This window comes from Amblyomma mixtum, chromosome 8 (assembly GCF_055824585.1).
Source record: "Amblyomma mixtum isolate Tamu chromosome 8, ASM5582458v1, whole genome shotgun sequence".
NCBI lineage: Eukaryota > Metazoa > Arthropoda > Arachnida > Ixodida > Ixodidae > Amblyomma > Amblyomma mixtum.
In genome coordinates this window covers 11734256-11761884 of record NC_143019.1, presented here as the reverse complement: position 1 = coordinate 11761884, position 27629 = coordinate 11734256, and the positions used below count along the sequence as shown (strand labels likewise).

Below are 27629 nucleotides of genomic sequence, written 5' to 3'. Positions count from 1 at the left end.
TAATGCCTTCCAAGACCCACGTGACCAGATAAAGCAGCAGGCGTGGGAAATCTATCTAACACTGATACACATCATTGCACACAGCATGGAAGTAACAGCACATCGAGGCAACGCAACGTCACCTCGGTGCCTAAAAACTGCATGGCTAAATGACCAGGATGAGCCAGAACAAACGAGTAACAAAAGAATGAATTATCGTCTACTGCTGTCCACTCATCGTGATGCAATCGGCAGAAACAAAGAACAAAGCCAAAACAAAACAATACCGCGAAACTGTGTAAACGTCGAAGCAAAGCAGAGTCAAAGAGACAAAACAACAAAAAGAAACGCTACGCGACAGTTGTGTCAAATGCTGAAAGTCATACAGAGTCTAGGAAAAAGTTAAAAAGTTCTAAGGAACATGTCAATAAGTTCTAAAGAACAAAAGTCAAGCAAAACAGAGAGGTAATTAAAGCGGGCCTAGAAAACTCAACTCCTTGTCTAAAAGTAAAATTGAAGGGGTGCTAACGCACTTGTCTCCAGATTTGGAGATCAACCGTGCCTCAATGATGACCCTTTCTTTTTCGGTCTTCGCTCGTGCTCTGATGACCGTGCGCTTGAAGAATGGTTCGCACCCTTGGCAAATCTTGCAGTGGTCGTCCAGGTGCCCACCGCTTTTGTTGCGTACCCTCCGGCGGTGGTCAAGCAGTCTCTCGTTGAGGCACCTGCCGGTTTGCCCAATATTCTTTTGTTACTCGTTTGTTTTGGCTCATCCTGGTCATTTAACCATGGAGTTTTTAGGCACCGAGGTGACGTTGCGTTGCCTCGATGTGCTGTTACTTCCATGTTGTGTGCAATGATGTGTATCAGTGTTCGATAGATTTCCCACTCCTGCTGCTTTATCTGGTCACGTGGTTCTTGGATGGCATTATAAAAGCTGCTCGTTTCTTTGAATAAATGTGTTGGTAGTCAGCGCCAGTCTTGCCCACTTCTTCGTTTGTCCTTGTCTTTTCGCGCTGCATTCTTTAACCATGCTCTGTTGGTAGCCCGCCTGCGGTTGCTTCTTTCCAAATAGGCTTCGCGATCACGTACTACTTCATGAAGCAACTTATGACCCATGCGTGATGCAATGAAAAACATATGGCTTTTAGCACACTTAAAGTACGCTGTTCGAAGCATGCCAACGTGACCGCGCAAGATTGTCACAACTTACCAGACTTCTTTCTACTAGAATCAAATAATTATGGCCGTCATGTTAAGAAATAGTTTCAAGTACATATTAAATGCCCTAAAACGCGCCATTATACGTTCGTATAACGTCTACGCACGATAAAACAAGCTGTGATATCAACAAAATAACGCGCTTCTTGTTGGTGAGTGACCTTTCCGGCGCCCGTGCACACCAGCTCAGGGTGATAAATACGTGCGCAGCTACATACATGCTTTTTTTCCCTTGCGCAATTTTAAGCGTACCATGCTGTTCAAGTGAATGAGCGCGGCAATTTTCTTGCTGTGAAGTACAGTCGGGGACAAGTAGTAGTAGTAAAAGACTTTTATTCGGCCAAAATTTATAGGCCGAGCATTTCGACCGCCTGGGCGACCAGAAGCCGCTGTTCTTCTTCCCCTTCAGCGCCAAGCCAGTCGAGCCAGGTGGTGATGGATAGAGAGGGGGGGGGGGGGGGAAGGAACCCGACTGCTGAGCAGCCGGGCAATAGAAGAGGCAATGGGCCAGGTCCGCATAGATACAGGGGCGGTTGGGACAGGAAGGGTCCGATCGATAGCGATAGAGGAAGAGGCGGGACGGGGTGATAACTGCATTCATCTCAATGTGCCGAAGAAGGCGAGACTCCGGCACCGTGAGTGATGGATGAGGGGGAGGGTAAAGGCGTTTGTCGAGGCGGAGCTCAAGGTAGACCTCTTTTATGGTGCGGCGAAGGGTGAGTCTCCCACCGTCCTCCGAGGGCTTGGGCCAGGGGATCAACGGTGCCCGGAAAAGTGTGTCGCGGGCGAGCTGATGGGCCAGCTCATTGCCGTCAATCCCTGAATGCCCAGGGACCCAGCGGAGGAAAACGATGGAAGGCTGCAGTGCGGAGACCACTCGTTCGACCTCCTGTTGGAGAGAAGGGGTCAGGGTGCGTTTCTGTATGTGGTGTATAGCGGCTTGTAAGTCTGAAAAGACTGTGTACTCTTGCAGAGAGGGAAGGAGGGCAAATGACTGGAGGGCATGCGCAATGGCGAGAACCTCGAGGGACAATGCGTCTGGAGGGTGTAGATACGGCCCGCTGGTGTGGGTTTCAGGAGCAGGGAGGTGTGGATGGTACAGGGCGTAGCAGCAGGAACCTCGAGGAGCTACGAAAGAGGCATCCGTGTAAGCTACACCCTGGGTATCAAAGAGAGGGGAATGGTGCTGTGCGACCGCATGACGACGTCCGGCGTGCAGGACGGGGGACATGTTGGTCGGGAGGGGAGGATACGAAGATTGGGAGCGGGGGTGGGAATAGGAGAGGTAAACGGGGAGATTGGAATGGGCGAGATACCCGCTTGAGTCAATAACCACTGACCCTGACGGGTAAGGGAAAGCCGGGCAAGCTGCGAGTCACGATGGAGACTGAGAAGAGAACGAAGAGGATGGAAGAGGCCTGTGGCAAAGAGCTTAGTGGTAGAGGTAGGGATAGGGAGGTTGAGAGCTGCCTTGTAGAGGCCCACAAGGGCAGTCTCGAGAGCGTTAAGTTGAGTCTGAGTGAAGGAAGCGTAGGGTGCAAAGTACAAGACCTTGTTGAGGGCCAGCGCGTGGGCAACTCGGCACGCGTGAGCCTCGGTCGGGGACAAAAGTCTCTGGACCACGTGTTCCTCAAACGAAGCTTATAGCTCTACTATCAGACAGCGGCTGGAGACCGAACTTGTGGAGATGAAAGAACAACAATTTAACTTTTACCTCCACAAGTCTGGTCTCCAGCCGCCGACTAATAGCAGAGCTATCGGCTTCGTTAGAGGAACGCGTGGTCCGGAGACTTTTCTCCCTGACTGTACGTTGACTGGCAGCGCCGCTCGACACCCACACTTCGCGCTTTTACTACTGCGGCCCATTTCCTAATGCGGTATTTGTTTGCGAGAAACCTATTACGGCTAATCTAATTTTCCGTTTTGTGCTACTAAGTGGATCCAACAGTGAAGCAGCTGGTCAGTACATGCTGATTCTGCAGTGAGCAGGCATGATGCAGCCGCCGGTAGCTGCGGCAGCAGCGGTAGTCATGGTCAGGCGGAACCTGTTTTGCCTACCGCGCGAAAGTCGCTGCTGACATCAGCGCCACCGCATCTTCGTGACGCCGCGGAGTGAAGGAGGTCTATAGCCTTTCTGTGCACCTGTCATGATTTTGAAGAATACTGTCATGAATGGTGATCCATGAAATGGGTGACTCCATTTCTTATAGATCGCCTTATTTCAAGGAAGCCCATTGCATAGGCTTTTTTTTCTTTCTCTAGTAGACACTTTCTGTACCTCAACGCGGTCAAACACGCCATGCTACGACATTTGTAGTCTCTCTATGCAGATTGTACCAGGTAACGTGAGGCGAGGCTTAAAGGAACCCGAGGACAACTTTAAGTTTGCCAGTGTTGAAGGGCTGCCCCATAGTAAGGCACATTGGTTACTTTGATGAGTGACGTTGGGCGCATTGGTATTTATTCCTTATTCACAACAGTGCACGAAACACGGGCAAAAGGGGGAGAATCGACAACACAAGTGCTAACTTCAACTGAAATTTATTACGGGAAGGGAAGAGTATATATACATCTTCAAAGATGCCTATATACTCTTCCCTTCCCGTAATAAATTACAGTTGAAGTCAGCGCTTGCGTTGTCGATCATCGACGTATCTACGGCGGAGGCACTTCCATGCATCCAGAATTTGACCTCTAGCTCATTTCTCAATGGTGGAAGATTTGAAACTTAGCGCGAACTTCAGAACCTTCTGAATGTGTGAACATGCATGCGCTCGTGGTTCTTGAAAGGTTTCCATATGCTCGTCGATTTATCAGAGAAATCTATCCTATTACTAGCCACCTGAATCGTCAGTACTTAGTACATAGGGCTGAATCTATCCGCCACGCTTCTCAGAATGCCTACAGCAACGTGACAAACGTTGAAGTTGCAGCGTACCTTCTCCGAAGGTAAAGCGTTATTGCTGACATTTAGCAGTGATAGGTGCCTCTGCAGCATTACTGAACTTACGAGCTGCTTTGATATCATATTGTCGCAGCAGTTCTGCGTTCCTAATGACTGCAGTTCCATTTGTTTTGCAATATCAACCTTCAATTTCTTTCTTCAGCACCAGCGTTTACTTATTCCAGCTATTAATGACCACGCCTTAATAACCAGCGTTTACTTTGCTTTGTGGCATCTTGCAGTGCGATATAATCAATCTCTGGACTCTTTTCTTTGGTCGACATTTCTAAGCTAGGCTGCAAGCACTGCATTGCACTCGGACAGGCGTTGGCTCCGTTCAGAGCTCGCTAGGCTTCTTGGGAGTCCGGAATCACTCAGAGCAAGATAGAATTTTGCTCGTACCGGCGCGGCTGCCACGGGGCTGCGTTGGAATCGCAACGCCTTTTCTGGTGACTGAGCTGTTTTGCGAACGTTGACGTCGATTTGATTTTAATTACGCAAGGTAGCTTGGCCAAAAGGCGTAATGCAAACGGGATTTTGGTCTGCACGAATTTGGGTCGAAAGACCATTATGTCAAGCATTTCACCCTAAAGAAGCCGAGAAGCAGGCCAGGGAAAAGCTAGTGCTCATTGAATGAGCAGCGGTTACCCATTATCAGTAGGGGGATCGAAAACCGTACTTGCCGCATAAGAGGTACACATATATCAGGGTTATGGGATAAAAAATTTCGAACAGTGAAACCAGCACACTTCGACCATCAGACTATAAACGCGAAGACTCTTGGATAGCAGCCAAATTTCGTTCAACTATTCAGGGTTAAAACAATGTGACGTGTCTAAACCCGTACTGACTTCGTAAAACGCTTTCTATAATATTTATAGGAACACTGTGCGCCTTTTACTTTGTTCACAAGCTTACTGAGCTGTTTTCGCACACCGCTCCCTAGAGTGAGATCATAGTCCATAGATCCAGCCCCCGACGTAAGAGCCCACCCCTTGAAAGCGCTCATGTTACCTCGGGGCGCCTAGGGTTTCAGCCCTACGCATACGCCCCCCTTGCGCGATCTGTTTCACCGCCGCCGAAGTAAACCATCCGCGTACGATGTGTCTCCGCACGCAGTGGGCTTGCGCAGAAAGCTGACAGAAGGAAAGGATCCAAGTAGAAGCAGTCTTCGAACCAGCGCATTCAGGGTTGGACCACTGCTCTACTTATATTCGCCATTGCATGTCCGCAAACTGCACCATGAACTACACGATTGTTTTAACGCTCGTAAGCTGCTACTTTGTTCTCGCTGCCTCTCAGATACGAATATGCCCACACCAAGGTAAGTTCTTGCTAGTCGTTATTCTAAGCTGCGTTTCATTTTTTTAAGTTATTGCTCGACAGATGAAGGCTCAAGCTCCACTGAGCTGTAATTTGGACAGTCGCTGTTGTTTTTTGCACGTTTCTCTTGTAGGTGCTGCCTATAACTCCTTTTTTTTGGGCAACCACGTTCACCATCTCCTTGGGGGAAAGAGGAAGCACAGAGTGCTTTTTAATATAAAGAAAAATTAGCTTTAGTGGTACTTAAACTGTGTTTTCTGCTCCTTGAAAGAGAAGCGCCAATATTGCTTAGCCAGGGTAAAATATAAATGTAACTTTTTCTTTAACGCTGGCCTAAATGGTTGAGACGTATATTTTCCAGGTTATTCGTTATCCACTACCTGAGTCTGAAACGGGAGTCCGATATAATATAACTGAACATCATATCAGATTCCGGTTTCAGAGTCGGGTAGGGGGTAACGATTAATCACAGAAATTACGTCCTAGTCAATAAGACCAGCGTTAAGACATCAGATTACTCCTGTTTCCCATCAGTCATGGAATCTTGTCCTTGCAAGGTGCTAAGAAGCTAAGAAGCTTCGCCGCCGAACTTGCATTGCAATTCATAGCTTTTAAAACATTTTTATTCACAGTTTCACTCTTTTCGCAACAACACAAAACAAGCCCGAAAATTCTTGACTAGCGTCTCTATTTTGTGTGACCGTCCGTTACCCGGTGGCGCATGAATTTCATCATTACCTCGATTGCTTCAGTTGGCCGAGTAACTAATTAGTTGATTATTCAAGCAAAAACGTTAAAAGTTATTTACTTGAAAAGATTTAGCGACGCACCAATGCGAACTGAATAATTTTTAGACCGGCGCAGACACAAAAACGGCCACGTCGATTCCGGACAAAGGCAACTGACAGATGGCAGTGTTAAAATAGTTGGCGTGCATCGACTCCACGAGGGTGAGACGCACGAGTACAGCCTAACTTGCTCGTTACTTAGGTTATCCTGAGAAGAGAACAACGAGAAAACGAAATGTCGATTGCGCTGACTACAGTCCCTTGAGATACCAATGCAGTATTTAGCTATTGTCTAGAAGAAGGGATCCTGCCGCACATTTTCCCCAACTTGGTTCATCTATGAAATGTTACGAGTTAATCAATTGCATTTGCTTCCAGAGCACCTATCGGAAGAACTTCGCAACTGCCACGGTCGAGAAATGGTGAACAGCGTACTGGATAAGGTGACGCCCTGAGATGTGTTTCCCAAATAGATTTAGTATAATTTGTTATTTATTTATAACCGACTGCGTCATTTCTGTGGTTGTCTCACTGACATACGACATAACTATTTTCCATATGAGAATAGCACAGCCTTAGCTCACTTGTTTCTGTAGGAGCACCTCTTCAGCTTTTCCTTTTTTTTCTGTAGGAGGGCAGGCCTCAGTCACGTGCTTTTAGCGCCTTTTGCCTGCTTATCCTTGGTTTGCATATGTTTTGTGAACCAAAAATAAAATAAAATAAAAAAATTATTCCAGTGTATGAATTCTTAATGCTATACGTGCGACGTAAACGTGAGCTATTCTTGTGATAGTATAATCAGGTGCTACTGCGTTTTCGTGTCTTTCTTTTTTCTACGCTCTTTTCTTTCAATCTATGTGTGCTTGCAACTGCTGAATAAGTGTCTGCATACTCATTCAATATATTCTCAAGAAATTGCGCTCGCAATTAAAATATTGCGAAGGAGTGTCATGTACTTTTCACGTCACTTCACAAAGGAAACGCTGAGAGGTACTCCACACTATGGGCCAAATAGGTACAACGATAGCGGCAGGTACCCTGCACAACTCTCCCAGAATTAATTCTTTTGGTTTGTATTTCTTTAAGAAAGCAGCATAGGCATTGAACGTGAGCGAGTGACGTGAACTTACGAAAAATATTTTGTCGTAAGAATTTTACAGAATGATTCCAACAAAAGTACCGCTGTGACAGAAAATAGCCCCATAGGGAATGAATAGATATCGGCAGAACGATCGCTTGTGCTGAACTCTGTTCTCCTCCAAATACATATTGACCAAGAACCATTTCATTCTTGTGGTATCTGGCGGCCTTCGAGCAAATTTCTTTCAAGTATTTGCATTTACCATGCTTTTTCATTTAAGGCTCTTATGTTTGAGAGGCTATGAGGATATCCTTCATCGTCATCTGCATTCAGCCACAGTTGCCATGCGCCATGCAATTCACTAAGGTGGCAGTCTCGGCAAGTCGATTTCTTTTCGTTGCACATTTCCATTTTGAAGCGCCATCTAGATTTCGAAGACTTGACAGCGCTGTTCTCGTATTCATGAATGTATTCTGTCATGGAAGGAAATTTGACGTGATTTCTTCATTTCAATGAAGCGACTGTGTTCTACTTCTTATAATGGCATCTAGACTTGTGGTGTGTGGTGTAGGTAGCGAGCCCTCTGTACATGAACGGCAGAAGCGGAGGTGGGGACAAAGGAGGGGGTCTCAGATTGTCCTCTCCATTAGGGCGAATGTTGTGCTTTTTTCAAAAGAGTTAGCAGTTCAGACCTTGCTACGCTTAGAGTGCATCTTCGCAGCAAGTCATATCAGCAGCACGGGAATGGCACTGCAGAGACAGATGGATTAGGTGTGAAGTGTATTGCTTGTTATTTGAGTGATAGGCAACAAAGATCCAATAAATATCTTCTCCCATTAAAACTTTCCCGCATAAGGGTGACCCCAATTACAGAGCGTGGCTACCACACATCTGTACGATGTACAGCTCGTTGACTACTGACGCTGCTGCTCATGTCATATTAACCCATTAGGGACCAAGAAAAATCTAACAGTGGGATTTTCTTCATTTTTAGCACATAATACTCCCATATAAAGAAAAAGAGATTGCTGAAATTTCGTCATGATTACTTTATTCCTTCCAGAGGTTACACAGGTGTACTTTTTATAGTACACTGGGGCTTCCCCATAGCACATGTGGCTACTTCACTGCATTCCTATTGGTGGCGTGAATTTTGTTATTATGTCTGCGATTTTTACGCAGGGTGATAACACTTCTTGCAGGCCCTTATGAATATTTTCTGGCTATACTGGCACGGCAGTTATCCTACTTTGCACGGAAAGCTTTCTCCTTTTCAAAGAAGCATCAGATACGATTGAGCCAGAGTGTCTGGGAACCGCTGGTTACTGCATGTCAAGGTGTAGATAATAATAAGTAACGTTCTTACCAAACCAAAAATAGTCAGCAGGCTCGTCTCTGGCAATTTGGCAGATTGTTCAGGCTTTCACAATGGGAAAGTTGAGCTTTGGTGTCAACAACCACTATCACTTTTTGTCCCTGAGGCTGATATACTGGCAGTAGATGGCTTGATGCGAAAGGTCAACACTTGCCATACCACTGTTGTAAAAGGAAAGGAGTTTTGGCTTTAAAAAAATCTGTTTTTCTTGTGCTATAGGCAACCACCACTCTACAAAACACGTAGGCTCACTGCTGTTATAGTTGCAAGCCATAGTTACTATACTGCTGATCGTAGACTTCAATAAAACCATGTAACCTATACTACTGAAGCAAGAATCGATGTTTCATGGCTCCTTCTATTTCATCACTTTATTTGGCCCGAGTGGACACTTCCTAAACCCATTTTGGCGAACGGTTCCTCTAGCCCTAAATTGCTCCCCGTGGAGCATTACAAGAATGTCTTGAGAGGTAAAAAAATTACAAAAAAAGATGAAATGGTCATTAAGCGTTGAAATCACCGCAGGTGACGACAGGACAACACGCGCTTCCAAAAGTTCCATTTCTGAACTCAAGTACTTTCCGCAGACGGTGTGAATTGCATAACAGTAACTGTCTTCTCTGCAGAACCTTCAGTTCTTATAACCAAACTTTATTACAACCAATTAAAATCATATCATCATCATACTCAAGACCGCTAGCGGCAAGTACAGCAGCCTCCGAGGCCTTGCTGAGCAGAGAAAGTGATTTTTTCCGAAAAATTGGAAGGAACCATAAGATCTATGAACTGGAATAAATAGTCACCGTTCTGCACAAAGGAAGACCCAGTGTACTATAGAAAGTACAGCAGTATATAAATCATCACAGAGCAAAAAACGCCAAAGGTGCGGGACATTCAAAGCATCCGTTGTTTACTTTCGTCTTTCGTGCTGCTCTATACTTGAAACTAGAGTAATATGTACATAAATGCGGCCATGAGAAAATTATAAGCAAGCAACTACCGGTGCAGTTCGTGGGAAACAAACATCCTTAAGTTTCACCACGGAAAGCTGACATACTGAGCAGAGGAAGTGCGCCAAATTAGTTAAGAGTGGTTGGCCAATCCCCTGTTGACAAAAGCATGCCCTACTTGAAAAGAAAATTCCAGTCTTTGGTGGTGAAATTATAAAAAAATAAACTGTACTTTTAAAAGTACGCTGGGCGCTAATGGGTTAAAAAGTTCTCCGTAAATATCATCGGTCTAGCTCCACTGAATGGCACACCGAGTTACATGTAATAAAATATTATTAAACTGCCCGTTCCAAAAAGGTATTTGCCAAATTATAAAACGTACTTCAGCATGGAAAGTTGCACGTTCTGTAAATGGTTCATAAACGAACCGCAATATTTTTCTGCCCAGCTGTCGAAGATCAGCGAAAGGTACGAAGAGTTGTGCGCAGCGAAGCTGATGCCGGGCTCCACGTTAGCTGAGCTTTGGGCACAGCGGTGTGCGGACAAGCATTTCAATACCATGGTAAGCAGAGTGCCACTTTTTTTCTGCGATACGTGTGAAGCATTATTTCAGTCCTCCGAGGAAACGTACGCGTAATGGCCTATTTGACAAAGGACCTTTATTCTTCCAGTTTTATGGATGCTGGGCGGACATGTTGAGCGCGGATGACTTGCTGGTAAGCATTCTTACCAACCAGTCGATTGTCCATATAGTGTTCCCGGCCTATTGCGGCCAGTGTTTAATGAAATGTTCGATGGTCGTTGCTTGCACGAACGTAGAGAAATATTCTGCATTGTCGTGAAGGCCATATTTCCTCTGTTTGACTTCATCAGTGTCGCCCTATATAAATAAATATTTATAACTAGCACATCTGTAATGACAATAGCAGCAACTAAAATTGTCAGAATTAAATGTTATGCAGAAATAAATATTGTAGAATAATCTGAATGGTTTTTAAGGGCTCAAGACGATAGGTATGAAAGAACCATTCGGCGTACTTAAAAACTACTTGAGTCTTATCGAGTGATGTGCCCTGGATGTCGATTATTTTTTGTTCAAGTATAAACGGCAGAAGAAGCCAGAAACGCCTATGCGAAAGAGAACGCATGGGACAGTACCGAGTTGTATTTATTCGTCGGAAGTGTAATGTAAATTCTCTCATTACTACAGCATCAAAGTACACAGTGACCAGGTGATTTAGTAACTTTAGAACCAATAATTTGAAGAAGTGAAAAGTTTTATAGTGTTCCATATAATTTCTAAAAGTCTCGCTCAGTAGCCTTAACACTAAGCGTAACGGCTGGTCTAGTTGGTGGTGTTTAGCACTACAAGTAATCTTCACAAGGCACAAAAAAAAAAAAAAACACGGATTGAGGGAGAGCAGACACCACAAACGATATACGCGCTTTCTGTGCGCTACAAATACGAGTAATAGCCTAAACACACCTAATATACGTACATGGCTCAAGAAAACTTTGGGCTTGAAGTCTCTCTTGTTGGCCGTTTTGCGTTTTTCTTGTTTTTCTTTGAATTTAAACAGAAAGGGGAATTGATATATATTCACGCGCCATGTTCGCCAAAACCAACCAAGCTGCCGTCACTCCTTCTGATGCCTTAGGGTGGCTTATTACCAACAAGACGATGACAGCAAAAGCATAGAGCTTTGAAATGCAATTTATCTTGGTAACCATTGAAATTTGGACACGCCAGCCTAACTGCTCCTTCGCAGTATGCTTTTTTCTTGGTCACTGCAGCTAAGTTAACTTGGCATTGAAGTGGCATTTTTTTCCAGAATGACCCTGCACTATCCAAACTACATCTGTTAGTACTAAACCTGGCTAGAGAAAACTGTTCAATGCAAAACAACTCTACTTCTCCGTTTGGAGATGTACGTTTCTTTTCGTGATAAACCACCGAATTGTTTTTCCGCAGAATGCACCAGGACTGAACAGCAGGGACGTCGCAGTCTTTAAAAAGGCACTCGTAAGTTTCGCCACCTTTCATTTTGCTCTACTGCAATTTAGCCTCCATGATACTTGGGTCCATTGTTGTTTCAGAGCTGCAGGAACACTGCAAAGCTGCTATTTGTTCCAAATTACATGTTTGTTTGTGGTATCAATGGTTGTGGGTATCTTGATATGCATGTTACAGTCCAGGCATTTTTAGAAGTTTTTTGCGTGACCTATGATTTCGAACAGCCCTCTCGTATGTGGGAGGTGCGGGGTTCGATCCCAACAGATGCCAGATATCCGCCGGCAATATAATGGGTACAAGTACAAGTAATGGGTACAAGAAATGCTTATAAAATTGGTCTTTGACCCCACCTCGTCTAGGCTAACTACACATTGTGAAACGGCTCTCTTTTGCGAAGCGGTCCTTGCGCCATTAAAATTCATCTCCATTTTAAACATTTTTTTTGTTCCAAACATACACGTGTTTACTAAAACTGACGGTTCCACGCATAGCTTTCCTCAAATGTCACACTGCCCTTCTGTATAAGGCTTATTCAACATCGTTCTTGACAAGTACCACGAAACTCCTCAAATCAATTTATTCTCCCTTGAAATCAGATATCTACTGAGCAAATTGTTTCCTTTCAAACAAAGGCAACTTTTGGATACTTTGCAAGACAGTGACGATCAACTTGAAATGCAAGGTAAATCGGCTTTGCCGCATTGACTGTTGCGTAAGCATTACGAGCTCTTTTTTCCCAGTACACGCAGGCAGTATAAACGTTTAACGAAAAAAAAGGTGGAACCCGATAATTAACCGATTGTGCAGTCGCCGCGGTGGCTCAGTGGTTATGGCGCTCGGCTGCTGACACGAAAGACGCGGGTTGGATCCCGCCGCATCCATAGCATTTTGATGGAGGCTGTATGTTCGGGGCAGTGTACTGTGCGATGTCAGTGCCTGTCAAAGAACCCCATGTGGTCAGAATTTTCCGGAGTCTCCCACTACGGCGTCCCTCATAGTCTGATTCGCTTTGAAACGTAATAGCGCACAAAACCAACCAAACCAAACTATTACTATGCCTCCAAGTGTTCCTAAAAGTGCAAACTAGGTATATATCACTTTTCCACGTAAAGCCATTACCTAGAACTAGATGTGCAAAACGGCACCTGTCCTTGAGTCCCGGCTGCCTTCAAAAAAGTTGCGCCGCTTATAGAAATTGGTGCGTCTTTTCACGGGGTAACCCGCAATGCTTATATGTTAATATTCTGTTCTCTCAGCCCGAGCGCAAGACTAAAATTACTGTAGTAGAATGGAAAGTTGGGCGAGTTGGTATACGTTCATTTTGGGTGGAAAAAACAGCGCGAAAGGGACGGAAGACAAAGATGAAGGAAACCACACGGACGAGCGCTGACTCACAACTAAATTTTTTATTCAGAAAAAACAGACATTTATAGTTTAGAAAATCAGACATTTATAACTATAAATGTCTGTTTTTTCTGAATAAAAAATTTAGTTGTGAGTCAGCGCTCGTCCGTGTGGTTTCCTTCATCTTTGTCTTCCGTCCCTTTCGCGCTGTTTTTTCCACCCAAAATGAACTAAAATTACTTCATGACTCGCCCCCGTTTCCGCACCTCGGTGCCTATATTATTCCTAGGATAATGCATCGAGCACCTGACACCTAGCACAAGGAACAGTCCTATCTTAAAGGATCCACATGCAGTAAAAACCATCACGGGCTCCCCTTGCCGTGTTGACCGGCCCGAGGGATTCCTGTGTTGTATATTTTTATCTGAGCAAACTTGTGGAACGCATCACAGTTAACAGTGGAAGCCCTGGGGGAATGTCAAGAACAAACTGCCATTTATTTGACCACAATTTTCATCACACGGTTTAAAAGATTCCATCGTAACAAAGGAGCAGGGGCCGCCCCCTGGTCGATTTTCCGAAGACGGAATAAAAACAAAAGTATAGAAATTAGGTGGGATAGTAGAGATAATACGGCATCTTTTTTTTAAGTGTATAAAAGAGTTTCACGAATTCGCACTGTTCAAGAACACATCGTTCTATCTTTTGTTTCAGGAATGTGAATTTCATGTCTTGGGAATAGAACACTGACCGAAGGACTCCATGCATCAAGTAGAAATGGGCACGTGGTCCTGATTTCTGCGACTTTAAAGCTACCAGTTGCTCGCAATAAATGTGATTCTGAAGTTTCTCCACTTGCCTCCCGAGTCAGTGCAAAAATAAAATCACGTTGTGTGGTGTGTTGTGTTTATACTAATAAAGATATATATATCGAGACACATGGTCTGATTAATTAGTGAACAAATTGTTAACAAACTACGCAGAGACGACTTTTTTCTCCTCTACCGAGACCTTTAAGCCAGGGTCCACAAAAGGCACTTCCTGTTGATAGCATATAAGGGCCCTAAATGTGCGCCCGACAAGCCATCATGCTTCGTAGAAGGCATCTAGAAGACATGAAAGAGCAAGGCTTGCTTATCCACATCGTCACAAGGCAAATTCGAACACCATTTAACTCGCCACACTTTAGCTACACCTGTACAGCATGTGAATGGCATTTCCAACGCAAAATGAGTGTGAGGAAAGAGTACCAGGGCAAAGCTAACACAGCGCACGTACTTTGTACACATGCAAAGGGAAATCGCCAACAATTGCTTCACTTTTTTCTTCGTATTAGACGCGCATATGAGTCAGAGAGCACTGATCACTCGCGGAGAAGAACGTTCAGTCTTGAATCCCTTTCGCGGTGTCCTTCATTGTATTCAAAAACACCGCTCTCCCTCAAAGACATCCGTTCTACGTGAGAGCGTACGCGCGTTATGCCTTAGGCCAAACTTGACGAAAGCACTAGAAACAGCTGCTACGGACTTCGCCTTAACAGTTCTGTGCTATGCCGTAGCGGCTGCTAAGTATCTAGCCTGACTAAAGAAAGTATCCCACAAAGACGTCTGCAGAGTTCCTTCACTACGTCGCACCTGTGATGTCTGAAGAGGCTTTCACTTTCTAAGAATGAATGAGGCATTCATCTATAAGGTAGTCCGAGTGCATGACAAGTGCTGGGTTGCAAGCAGCACCAGGTGCACAGTTCTAAGCCGCCTAAATGATCCCGTACCGCTGAACGGAACTAGCCTTGTTAAGCGTCCGCGTGAAAGTGGCGAAATAGCCGCCGTTCGGAAAACAACTCCGCGCTTTCCTCCGACTTCTAGACGGAGCCTGCTCAGAATTCAGCGAACGTTTCGTCAAAATTGCTTCTTTATACGGGCTGGCTTCTGGCTGGGTATCCGTACCGAGTACGGCAGTATTCGACAGAGTGCTGCCAACTGGCGACTGCGTGGAAAAGTGCCGTCCGTGGCCTCTGATCTTCTCTCGTAGAAAACGCAATAGCGTACGAGCGTAAGGAGCGGCTGTATTTGCAAGTGGCGACTTTAACGGCGTTTAAGTACGCACCTTTGCGTTTATCGTTAGCACATCCCGATCATAAAGCACGGTCTTCTTGCTTAGCACTAAGGGCCCACTGGTAGTCGCGCACAAGAGAGTCGGCATCCAGTCGGCGTACACTCTTCTCTGGAACGTTGTCAACGAACGTTTTTCCTTCTTGAAGACACTTCGCACTTGGAGCCAGTGAACAGGAGCTTCCTTCAGGTAAGCTTAAATCTATTTTGCATAAATTTAGTGGCGCAATAATTCAACAGTATTTACTGGCGTTTTGTAAGCAGAATGCAGTAACTCGCGTTTCTGCCATAGGCGAGAGCTTGCAGGAGACACGAGGGCGTGGCACTGAAGTTCAGAGCTTCCGTAATGCATGTTGGTCCTATCGGTAGTTGCGATAGTTTGTTCAGCTGATTCTGGGAGGAATTTCATCCGCTTGTTATTACATCAGTGTCTTTGTTAAACCATAAAACTGGCGTACCGTAGCACTCTTTTCTTAAACATCGCAAACAAATCTTTCTTTTTAAGAAAAGGGTTCGCATTGGTATAGCTTGCTTCTTTCCAGCTTGCATTCTTAATTACGCATCTTTATTTATATCAGTCTTATTCATAGCTCATGAATGCTAGTTTCATTCTGATCAAATAGTGTCGATACAGGGCAATCAAAATTAAACGTCACATAATTAATACAATTAGATGCGGAGAGAACCTTTAAATCCACCTTTGAGCGTAATTCATGTGGCCATGGGGACACGAAGTGAGATAACTGTCATCGCCAGGCATGTAATTAACAAAGATCTAAAAATTAGTTGACAGTGACTGCAGTAAGTGGGAATTTTTATATTGGAAACACAGACTGTCGTATTCCTACACAATTCCATACGGCAGAATTCTTCTAGTAGGAGTGTGTTCACCGATATTCGCACCAAAACTTTCAGCCAGATTTCTATATCTACGCATGCAAATTGGTGACGATCGCCTGCCAAAGGCGTGGAGCGATTAGAGCGGCTGATAACTGTTTCGCTTTAACTTTCCGCTGACGCAACTGAAGAAACGCCCGACGCAACAGCTTCGTAAAAGGGAGGATCTTAGCGCCGACTGCCACCGCCTTACATGCGTAATTCCACGCACTCAGTGGAAACTTAGGGGCGGATATCTCGGAACACGAGTGCCCTAGAAGAATCTACTAAATGAAGTAGACTAGAAATGCGACTACCCCTGTGTTTCCAACATAAACATTCAAGTTACCCGCCGTGGCTAAAATTTCATTGTTATATTTAATTTTATTGGTACCTGATGGCAGGGTTGCCGTTGGGAATTTTTCAAAAAGAGCCAGAACTGAAGCTAAAAGTAGCCAAAAGTAGCCACGCCACCTGATCTTGGCGCCAAATTTGTAGCCAAGTAGAAAAGAACCATTATTATAAGCAACTTTTATTAATGAACAATACATAATATCATTTTGAATCAACACAAAAACACAGAGTAAATAAAGAGCACGGAATTTTGGGCCTCTTGCTCGGCCTTCAAGTATCAGGTACGTTGCAAATAAATAAAAGTTCAGTAATTTTGGTACATTCTATTCAACAACTCAGCAGGAATGTTAAACGATGATGCTGTTTTTTCTTGGAGTCGTAGCCCAAATTTGATTCACAGAATCACCATAAGCAAGTCCAGCTTCATTTTGTTACGGATCTCTGTTTTCGTCAAGTTCACGCGAGAGAACACGCGCTCTTCATCAGCATTAGAAATTGGAAGGGTCAAAATTTTCAGTGCTCCTTGCGCCAGGTGTTGAAAAGGGCATTCGCCGCAAGTGTCCTTGTACGATGCCGCTGCGTGCCAGAAAGTCAAACATGATGTGCGATCAAGTGCACCGCTAATTCTCTGCTGCTGGCGTATTTCAGACTCCAGTTCGTTGGAGGAATATATGCGTCGAGGACGCGCGCGCGCATCAAGGCGACCAAGACAGCAATGAGGACAGCAAAGCTTGGAAATAATTGTTCTTTTCTGTTCTTGCTTGCTATTGTATATGCAATTGAAAAAAATGGCTAGTAAATGCGCCAAAATGGAAGTTCAAAGTAGCCAGAAAGTAGCCAAGGAGCCAGCGTGAAATCTTCATCGCCAGACGGGGTCGAAAAGTAGCCAATTTGGCGCAAAGTAGCCACCAACGGCAACCCTGCCTGATGGTGACAACACAAAAAGTGAGATAATAATCTCCCTTTTTATCCCCCTGACCCCAAACTTTAGCGCTAGAGCAGATTGCCCGGTATCTGTGAGCGTCTAATCGTGAGAAATCTGTAAAGATTAATTTTGGCACCCAATATTTTAATAGATTAAATCTCGAGCATATCACATAGAGCTCATGAACTAATAATATCACTGATGCCGAAATCATAAGCTTTCAATTAGCTGAAGCCGCAATTAAGGCTAATTCATAAACAAAGAACCCATTCTTGGGTTCTCATAGCGGCCTTGTCGCAATGAGCGCGATATTATGTGTTTTCATTCCTGATTGATTATAACGACAGAGTTTTCAATGTTGATTTATGCGCGCTCAGTTGGGTCTTCTTTCACTGTGCCCGTGAGAAGTGCACGCTAGTCTCCAAAAGTAGTCATTTTTCTTTTCTGTAGGACCCCCTCTCTTCCCAGCCATTCGATTAGCTCGACGTTGCTAAATGCACAGAAATGTCTAATATTCCGCGCGCGTTCTTTAGGTGGACAATAGTCATGACAGTCCTAAAATAAATGAAAGCGAAGAAGTTCATGAAAATGGTTCCATGTTTTTGTTATCAATAATTATCTTTTCTGTTTGTACTCATAGGTGTACACAGTTCTCGGGCTTTGGTTTTCAACCATGACGGCAAGAAAGCTAGCGGCAGTGTTCATATTGACAGCCTTGGCCGCTGTTTATGTTCTCGCTGCCCCTCCAAGTAAGTTTCAATGGTTTTCAAGCATGGATGCATTGCTTCGCCGCATGATGAAATGTGCATTTCATAAACAAAACAGCTTGTACAGATATTTCGCCACTGTTTCATTATAACTGCCTTCATTCCCCGACCATGACAGGAATTTGTCGCTATATCATTCATAAAAATGTCAAGTTATAATTTTGTTTGTTTCTGTATGTTTCTGTACATTTTGTTCGGTACATTTGTTTCTGGGTTGTGTTGCTTCGTTGCCGTCAATGCCAGTGGGACCAAGATTTTTTTCAAGCCGTAAAGGAACGGCTTTTCTTCTTGGCCCCTTTCACAATGTGTACGTCATGTTGTGGAGAACAAATAAAATGAAATGAATGAAAAAATGCCAATATTCGTGCATACGTACCCAATAATTCTGGTCAAAAGCATTTTTAACAGGAACCAGATTATGAACTGAATATTTTCATATATTAAGACTTCACTATATCAATCAATATAACCACTGATCTCCTGTCGGCAAGCTTACATTATTTTGCTATTAATGTTTTGGCTTTTGCCAAAACTGTTCTCCGTTGGTTTTCTAAGGTAGTCTAAACTGCTCGATGCGAGTGATGGAAACACAATAAAATTAAGATTTTGCTACATATAGGGTAGAAGGAATCATTACCATGAATATTTCCATAACTGCTGTTTACAATATTCCAATATTCAAAATTTTTCCAAGAATGTTTGACATGTGTGTTCTGCTTGCAACAAAGTATGCTTGAACCTGATTGTATCACTATAGCATGTGTGTAATAATTATTCGATGTATACATTGCGAGCGGAATCTTAGCGGTGAACTTGTTTACTGCTTCTTTTCGACGCAACAGCGGTGGGCTATATTTATTTTGGTTCACATGTGGCAGCATCAAATACTGTTTCCTATCTTTTGTCATATGCTCCAATGGATAGAAAATTTTGAGTAGCGGTATAAATGCGCGGATCAATTTTTGTATAGTGTCGAGAGAAGCGCAGCGGTGCGCATTATTTCTATGCACTTTTTTAGCGACATGAATTGCAGAGAACTCGGACGACCTCACCTAACTGCACTTGTTTCTCTTGGATAGATCTGGAAAGAAAGCTATTTCGAAGGGCCGTTCTGCCGCGTAATCGCCACCCTTTAACTCTTACGATGTTTGCTTACACCTCATCTGCTATGCTTATTCAGATCGTGCTAAAGTTCAGAGATTCACTGCCAATAAAAGCCTGGCGGCACTAAGGAGACGTGCATCACCACCAGTATGTTGAAAAAACTTGGAGGGTCATGCATCACATATGTCAGTTCGGGGCAATAGCTCCTTTGTCGAACGTGTCCGTGTCGAATCTAAAGCAGCTGCAACTTTGCGGATGCGAAGAAGGTTTAGTACACAGCACAGAGACAACTTCAATACCTCTTGTTCGGCCGAGAAAATCCTTGCAAAAGTCTATACAGGAGTAGATGAAAATAAGTGTAGCACGCTTTTGACGTGTAACATTTTTGAAGTGTTGCCGGATTCAAATTGCCGGCTATGGTCTGTACATGTTGGTAGTAGACGCCAGTGCACTTTCTAGTAGAGAAACAATGTTTCCTCGTTTTAGATAGGGCAGGCGTGATTCCACTTAGAAGGGAATCGCTCTCTCCGTTTACTTCTTTCCGCATCTGCTCATCGTAAAGATATTAAATAGTTTGAAGCCGGCGGTAACTATTACGAGTTGAAAAAATATTGAAAGCTGTGATAGTTGTCAGAGGGCAACGATGATGCAATCACTTTCGTTTTGGAGCGTTTTGGAAGGAGTCATATTATGGGGCGTTTTCCCAGTTCTAACTTTTTAGTTACAGACCTCAGTAAGTAGAGGCCACGTATTAATGTAATGCGCGAGTCTAAAGTCTGGCTTGGTTTAATTTCTCGGCTATAACCCCTTGACAATGAAGGTTCCAGAGTGATGAACAGTGTCTATCTTAGTTTCAGTCTTTTCGTACATGGGCAACAAAGAACACCTTCTTGTGTTCAAACTCACAATGAAGGAAAGCTACGGCACAACACTCGTTTTTTTCCTTTTATGCACCGCTGCGTAGTAGCGCGCTGCGCATGTGATGACTAGTGTTACTCCGTTTGATGTAGTGGAGGGGCACAAAGTGCAATGAGTGTGCCACTGTCAAAGAAAGCAAGAATTTTATTTGAATTTTATTTTTCAGCTTTTCCAGAAATAGTTTCAGCTGGAAAATTCGATCAAGACTCATTTTTTTACCCCACTGTCCATATATTTAGTCAGTCGTGTTTTCCTTCTTTGATGTATAAATAAAGGAAGATGATTGAGGGTTCAAGTTTTTTTACCTTTAAGCTAAGCGTGCACAAAACTTTCTGTTAAAAGCATGGAGTTTTTCATGAGGTCTTACCCCTGATTTTATTTTCTGCATCGTGTAAACAACAGGCAGTGATCTGAACCAAGTCTGTCGTGACGCTTGTTAATATACTATACTATACGACGTCCGAGTTCGTGGAGCAACTATTGGAGAAAGATGATCCTGCTTGCACCATGTGACAACATCTTTTGGCCATCTCAAGTCAGGCGGTCTTTTTGCATGACTAAAACGGATGTTCCCTGATCACTCAGTCCTTAAAAAAAACAACTCTGCTATAAAACATAAAAACTCTTTCAACGAAGTGGTCATAAATTGAGATCACCGTTAATAATTCGCCTGCTCCAAAGAAGAACGCGGAATGAGTTCCTAACTTGGGTGATCTTACATCTTTCACATACTGGTAAAACCAAGCAGAGATTTAACCCATCTGTCAGGCAGCCACTGCAATTGTATTCAGGTTTCTTCACACTTACATGCATAGCTCTATCGTGCCGCCCTTTTGCAGAGCCATGCAACCCGGGCGAACACGACGACTACGACGAGGAGAAGGAGTTGAACTCGTGCCAGGGCTTCAGCCAGGAGAGCGACTGCCAGATGGTCCTCGAAGCCGACGGGTGCCGACGCTGCCAATGCCCACGAGCCTGCCCATCCATCTACTGTGGGCTGCGCTGCCGCAGGGTTCTCAGGACGGGAGCCTGCCCCTACTGCGACTGCCGGCGGGGAAAGCAGGTCTACGTACTCGGCAAGAAGCCGAGTACGTAGAACGGGCCGACTGGGCCTCAAGATTCTCGGAGAACTATCAGTGTTCTTACTCTATTCATTCGCATTTTACGGGCGAAGCTGGTGCGGCTTTTCTTCGCGGTTTACACGACTCATGATCACTTTTTCTGCGGTTGTTTTCGTTCTTTTTTCCACATGGCGGCTCCGCAGCTTTAAACGTTTTGGTTTTGTGGAAGTAACATCGCAGGCTACTTGCGGATTTAACGACGCCTCTCCGCTTCTCCATTTGGAAGAAATGAAATCTAAACGACAGCGCATAGAAGGTAGCTTCTCTTTTATGCTGCACTCTTTCGCCTGAAAGCTATTTATAATGCATAGTCGTGACATGGAATGACCTGGTTGGTTTAGCCCACGAGAATTTTCTTCTCTTGCTCCGCGCCAACACAGAATGGCTTCTACTCCGTAAATGATCATGCTTTCATGCAGACAAAATAACCTATGATATTTTGCCTCATCCCTACACTATGCTCTGTTTGTTGCACAAAACATCGAATAAAAGGTGTAAAGAAAACTTAACCATAAATTCCTGCATTCAAGAACAAAAAGTAGCTATTCATATGTTGCCGCCTTTTACGAGAACACGATGCAAAACTTCATTCATTTATATTGTGCAAGTGAAGGCATATTCCTGTGCCCTCACTGCATACGAAAAACAAATGAGGCCGACATTTTCCGAGATTTTTTGATCGATGAATTCAACTACACGTTGGAGTGTCCCTGCACCAGCGGAAGTACTCAAAAGCCTCACGTGTTAAGCGTAGAGAGTTTGTTATGATGGAGGCTAGATAAAGAACACAACATTGACACAACGTTAGCCTGCCCTTGCGAATCCCTTCCTAGTGGCAACCTCTCACGCCAAACCTTACAGGGAAACCTTAATGTTCGCATCCAGCGGAAACCGGCAACAAAGCGTACCTCGCTCTGGCACGCGAGCTGCATATATTAGCATACAAAGAAACAAAAACTGCGTCCCACGGAGTGCGCTCAAGCAAGTAGCCAAATGTCGGTTACTAGGCTTTCTCACTTATGCATGACGAGTCCTACAAGCACAAAGTTGCATGTTCATTAAACGTTAGTTCTCTTCTACTTTGAAACAATTTACAGGAGGTGCTTCGGAGGCACAGGTTGGCGGTTCACTGCTAGACCAGGTTTTGATATAAATGAACAAAATCGCAAATGACTGACTATTGTAGCTGCGAACATCACACGGCCAAAGATGTGCACCTAGTAATACTCTATTAATAATGGATGCAAGTGCATGACCAACAAGTCCAACAGTTTGTTTTTCTGGATTACTGTGTTGCCTCGGCACAAATGCTTATTGCGTTTCAAAAAGGATCATAATCTTTCGGGTGGAGTTGCACTAAAAAACAGGAGACAGAGGGAAGACTACGCAGGGAAGGCGCTTACTGGCAACTACAGCTGTCTCCCAACCCTCCTTCGTTTCTAACCACAACATAACCACAACTTGCTGTCCAGCTTCCAATATACCCTAACTGTATGGCAATGAGTTCATGAGAACACAGTATGCTCATAGGTTATAAACATTTAACCTGGTAGAAAGCTGTTCTCTTGCCATTTCCGCACATCTCTGCCCATGAAACTATATAGAACAAATGATTAAAAGCGACATCTGGCATTTCCTTGAGCCATGGTTGCCAATCGCACCGAGGTATGAATCTCACGAGAGGAAACGGTCCAACCTTGATCTTAGTATCAAGTCCCTCTTCGAGCGGCGTTGCACGAGTTCAAAGTTCATATTTGTTTTCATCATAATGTGTCTTTCGCTTCTTTATAATTCCTTCCCAATGGACACGATAATTTTTTTCGCAGTGTTCACGTTCGTGCGTAGACGCTTTATGCTTTGCAAGTTGCCTAAAAGCTGGCTGCATGTTTTTTTCTTCGTGTATTAATTTTGGTTTTCAAGCGGCATAGCTATGCGCAGGACAATACGGTTGATGGGGTTAGCTTATGGGCTAAGAAGTGTAGCTTATTCCTAACTTGTCTACGTTATACAGAATTTTTGTTCTCACTCTCCAAAGCTAAGAAACTGCACTGCAGCCATAAAGTTGCACTAAACTATACTGAAGAACGCTCCCCAGAATGTGTACTTTTGGCAAAGCCTTCACCAACTAGAACATGAAGACATTTGAAATGACGACCTCTAAATGCAGTCGCAACGCAGTCGATCGAAAACTGGAAAATATGGAAGAAAGACAGGCCAGATCATTTGTGAGTTCAATAAGAAATACGCTACCCTTTTCGACCTCTCGCTGATTGTAATGCAAATTTTTCTTTTAAGGACATTTCGTAAAAAACGCATCACTTCTCTAGTCTAAACGTTTTTGGAAGACAGAGAGTATTCACTGCGCTCCCACCCACTGATCTCCACTAGGTGGCTGGATGCCGCATTTCCGCTTTCCGAGACGAGCGCGAGTGAAGCCACCGGAAGTTGGACCGCTTGTCCCGGAAGTCGGGTGTCTGCCGTGTATTTCAATGCAAAAAGTCGTGTCTTTCGCCCTTTCGTTCTCAGTTTTTTGCGTTGTTTTCGTGTGATGTCTGCTGTTATATGAAAGGAACAAGCAAGCTGAACGCGAGAAATGTGAGCATTGTGTGCAGAACCCTGTAATTTCTGCGAAAGTGAAGAAAACAGGCATGCAGGTCTCACCCTGCCTCGGCAAAGGGGTACGTACATTAAACACTATGTGCTTGCCTGGTTCTTGTATTCCGAGCGTAAAGGAGAAGTAGTGGAATGACGATGAGGCTAGGTCACCTTAAAACCGAATTTTCGTGCAGCAAAGAAAAGGCACAGCGCGAGAGGAACGACTGACAAGAAAGGCGAATGGTGCAGTGCGCGTGAGAAGCGCTGTTAGAAGTCAACTGCACCAAGCACCACGAATTAAAGACCATTCAGGCTTAACTTGCTACAACACGAAACAGTACATGACACGCTCCGTCGAAAAAGCAGTACCATACCTATTGGAGGCGCTAATGTGAACCAACCGAACACCGTCGACACCTCACAAGATAGTAGCCTAGCCCTCGCTCCGGTTCGGTCTAAATATAATTCGGTAAAATGGTCGCTGCAAAGTAAGCTGCCTGGTGAATGTTTCAACCTATTCTTTCTTATATTTATCCCCCATTGATAGCATAACTTGGGCTTGAGCGTGGGAACAAGCATCGCAGTAAAGAGCATAGTTGGCGAAGCTAGGCAAACGAGACGACACCAAGCCGAGTAGACGAGGCTCCATACTTGCTGTGCGTAGCGGCGTCCTGTCGTCTGCTAGTGTCGCCCCATTGAAATGCCATGAGCCCTTATTTTTGAAACGTCCTTCCCGAAGACTTCACTAGTCTCCTCGCTCAGTTGGCGGCGCAAAAGGTAGGCATTGTCATGGAAAAAGACGAGAACGGCGAAAGGACGAAATGCTAAGTGGGAAAACAAAACTGGAACTGAAAAACCGTGCTGAGCTCCGATTTCATGCACTGCCAAAGGCTGACTTCCGAGACAAGGCCGCTTACTTCCGGTGGCTTCACTTTCGGGCGCCCGATGCGGCATCCAGCTCCACTAGTGGAGATCAGTGCTCCCACCTAATCAGCTTTTAAAAACTGCTTAGCAACACGGACGCTAATGAGCAACCTGCCTGCCTCAAGTCTCAAGTTTACAATGGTAATGTTCGTAATTCTGACTTTAACACCAGTTCTGTAGCGCACGCATTGAACTAAAATGAATCATAAAACATTCCTGCTTCTGTTCGAAGGCACAGAGGCGCTCAGCATAGAGCATGGAAAAAGCTCACAGACGCATAAGGGTTCGACCTGCGGCCGCAAAAATGTTGGTGTACAGTCATGAGAAATTTGCGGGGAAAAGTGTTCGAACATTCATTTATTGATTACACCACATTTATGCGTGACAAGTCGTTTTTTTTCTGTTTTCTTACTAGTTGTCCTCGGCGTATAATATCAAATGCCATTGTCAGATTTTGTCGAGAAATAACCAGAAAATTAACACTTTTTCCCAGAATGTTTCTTGCCTCTCAAATTGCTCGCAACGTACATTCGTGGGAACACCAGGACTTCGCAAATTTCTCTCGGTTCAGGCTGAAAAGCCCAAATATTGCTCTGTTTGACGAGGAAGAGAAATGCAATGCACTGTGCATCTGCGTGAGTGGGTGAATGTGTAGTAATTAGAAAAAAACTGAGCTGCTCACACGGTAGTTGTGCACCTAGCAAAATGTTTAACACCTTTTCGCTCGGACAGCACAGAAGCGGAGGGGAGAAAGGGAGTAAACAAAAATAGGGAAGGGGACAATTTTAAGGTGCATTTATTCTTGGGCTAGAGCACGGAAGCCGCCGAAGGCACGCAGGTATTCTTCTGCGCTCAGATGCGTGATTTGGCTGCAGACCTAGCACCTCCAAATGGCACGGCCTCTGTAATCTAAATAAATAATGAAATCACCATTTAATGGATTTGTGTACCAAGGAAGCATACACATGTTTATTCTGTTAAAGATGTTTGGTGCTCCTCGTTTATCATTTTATTATTCCTTTTCTCACAAGTGATTTAAATTAAGGTAGCATGCGAAGACTCCGAGGGTCCTTATTATTAACAAATGTGGACTGTTTTGAACCCATGTTAGCAAATGACAAGACCGTCCTGTATTGTCCATCGTCCGAGCAGTTCTTCTTGGCATGAGTGGTGCGATGGGCTCCAATTGGGCTCCAATTGGGCGATGGGCTGCAATTTACCCACCATTGCGTGGGCCTTGCTTCATGAATCCTGCATGTAAAATAACAAAAAAGGCAAGCAGTATTTGTCAGGGCTAGTGAATTTTATGATTCTTTAGAGTATGGCCTATTTATGACTTCCGTTTGGTTTGGAACGTTTGACACCACACACCCCAGTGTGAAAGAAGTCAAATTCTAGATCCCGCATTCAAGAGAGGCAGGCAGATTTTATGATTTCGCACACACGCACCGAGATGAAAGCGCGAAACAAAAAAAAACTTTGAAAATGTAAACCTTTCCGGAACTGAAGAAATGACGACCAATCAAATGGCAAGATTACTGGAAGATACACTTAAGTAGTTAACAGCCTTTGTCACTTCTCCGATGGGAAATCGAAATACATTAGGCATTTTCAATAGCATGTTACTAATTTCCAAATATCCATTTTCATCAGTCTGTAAGACTGTTATGGCTGCTTGGCATGCCAGAGTAGTGGATTTTTTTTATTCTCGCAATCTGATCTAAGCAAACAGAACCTTTTTCCCGCAGCCTCGCGCTCTCACTAAAAATGCTTAACAATGTTGCTTGAAATTAAGCGGAAATGTCTGATTTCTACGAAACCCTACTTCGCACGATAGCGAGGGTTGTACAGGCGTTGAAACACACAGGTTGAGCATCAGTGGCATTTCTTTTTTATGTATTGCACAAAAGGTCACGAATGGCGATGCATGAGTATAAAATTATTTCAGCGCTGTTTTGCTGTCAGTCCTGCAGATATAATTTGAGTGGATGAAGAATGCATATTGTCAAATGCTTCAGGATTTTCACTGCACTAAATTACTGATTGCACAGAAATGTTTTCTTTTTTTTTCCTAAGTGGCATCCTTAACGCATTTCTCCATTACGTTATAAATCGAACGAAAGCGTTCGATGTCAAGCAGCAAAGATTAAATGGTATCTATTAATGCATATCTTTTTGAAAGAAACAGGGCCAGCACGCAGCGCGTTGTCGAGAAGTAGACTAATTCAGTTGACCGATGTTTGGAAAAAATAAAGAACATCATGTGCGAAGTGCATTCCATAGGCGGTAAACGATTCTTGCGCGGGTAATCAGAGGGCGGCACCGTAGCATAACGCTTGACTCTAATGACGAAGTGCTACACTGCACCATCTGACGGCCGGGCTGAAAGCCCGTTGTGAGTTCTTGTGTAACTTAGCGAGAGATGGCGCTTCGCTTGCAACTACCGTCTGCTGCATGCATTGAGGCGCTACGATCAGACCGGTTCTGACTGGGCAGGCTGTGTAGTGCATTTCTTAGGGCCTCGCGTCGCACGCTACGGCAATCTGAGCTATGCGGTTTGTTTCCGCGGAATTTGAATAGCTTCATTCAGCTTCTTACTCAGTGAACGGTCCCATAGTGCCGATTGCTTTCATGACCCCTATTCTTAACATGTGTCAAGCTTCGAGAAAGGCCGAGAAAGGCCGTCTACGTTCGGCTTGCCGAGTCTTTGGAGCTGAGCTATGTTACAGGAAGCGGACCATCTTGCATGTTTCACTGTCAGAAGGACAAAACGAGATAGTAAAAAAAAAAAAAATAGGAGACTCACAGCCGAACCTTAAAAATATATAGGGAAATGACACCTCTATGTCCCATTTTTTTTATGTGTCCAGTGGACTGAGGTTGAGGAGTGCGACCTGTCGTCAAGTCATCGAGAA

The 27629-nt window shown here is 44.2% G+C and overlaps 3 protein-coding genes across 4 annotated transcripts in view; 2 read left to right on the top strand and 1 right to left on the bottom strand.

Annotated features, from left to right (window-relative positions):
* The first annotated feature begins 5194 nt into the window (after positions 1-5194).
* LOC149331352 (uncharacterized) lies at positions 5195-13869 on the top strand. The gene is made up of 6 exons (XM_089555475.1): positions 5195-5468; positions 6634-6698; positions 10110-10223; positions 10333-10377; positions 11634-11684; positions 13734-13869. Exons 1-6 carry the CDS (start codon positions 5369-5371, stop codon positions 13767-13769), a joined length of 411 nt encoding a protein of 136 aa, XP_089411601.1. The 5' UTR covers positions 5195-5368; the 3' UTR covers positions 13770-13869.
* An 895-nt stretch (positions 13870-14764) lies between these two features.
* Positions 14765-21704, top strand: LOC149331351 (uncharacterized). 2 transcript variants are annotated; one of them, XM_089556485.1, is made up of 3 exons: positions 14765-15322; positions 17929-18034; positions 20914-21704. In XM_089556485.1, the coding sequence occupies exons 2-3, from the start codon at positions 17959-17961 to the stop codon at positions 21168-21170; spliced, it is 333 nt and encodes a 110-aa protein (XP_089412611.1). In that variant the 5' UTR covers positions 14765-15322; positions 17929-17958; the 3' UTR covers positions 21171-21704. The 2 variants fall into 2 exon arrangements, with proteins under 2 accessions (XP_089412611.1, XP_089412610.1); XM_089556484.1 differs by having other exon boundaries at positions 14780-15320; positions 17926-18034.
* A 3524-nt stretch (positions 21705-25228) lies between these two features.
* Positions 25229-27629, bottom strand: part of LOC149331350 (uncharacterized) — a 69688-nt gene continuing 67287 nt past the window's right edge. The window contains exon 5 of the mRNA XM_089556483.1: positions 25229-25965. Coding sequence (XP_089412609.1) covers positions 25931-25965 — 35 coding nt within the window. The 3' untranslated portion in view covers positions 25229-25930. The remainder of the gene's footprint in view (positions 25966-27629) is intronic.

What these genes read in the sequence shown, in the direction of transcription:
- LOC149331352 (XM_089555475.1), top strand. Translation starts at nt 5,369, where the DNA reads ATGTCCGCAAACTGCACCATGAACTACACGATTGTTTTAACGCTCGTA. An exon ending in TGAGCGCGGATGACTTGCTG is followed by an intron (nt 10,378 to 11,633) that starts GTAAGCATTCTT and finishes GTTTTTCCGCAG; the next exon opens with AATGCACCAGGACTGAACAG. An exon ending in CAGTCTTTAAAAAGGCACTC is followed by an intron (nt 11,685 to 13,733) that starts GTAAGTTTCGCC and finishes CTTTTGTTTCAG; the next exon opens with GAATGTGAATTTCATGTCTT.
- LOC149331351 (XM_089556485.1), top strand. Translation starts at nt 17,959, where the DNA reads ATGACGGCAAGAAAGCTAGCGGCAGTGTTCATATTGACAGCCTTGGCC. An exon ending in TGTTCTCGCTGCCCCTCCAA is followed by an intron (nt 18,035 to 20,913) that starts GTAAGTTTCAAT and finishes GCCCTTTTGCAG; the next exon opens with AGCCATGCAACCCGGGCGAA.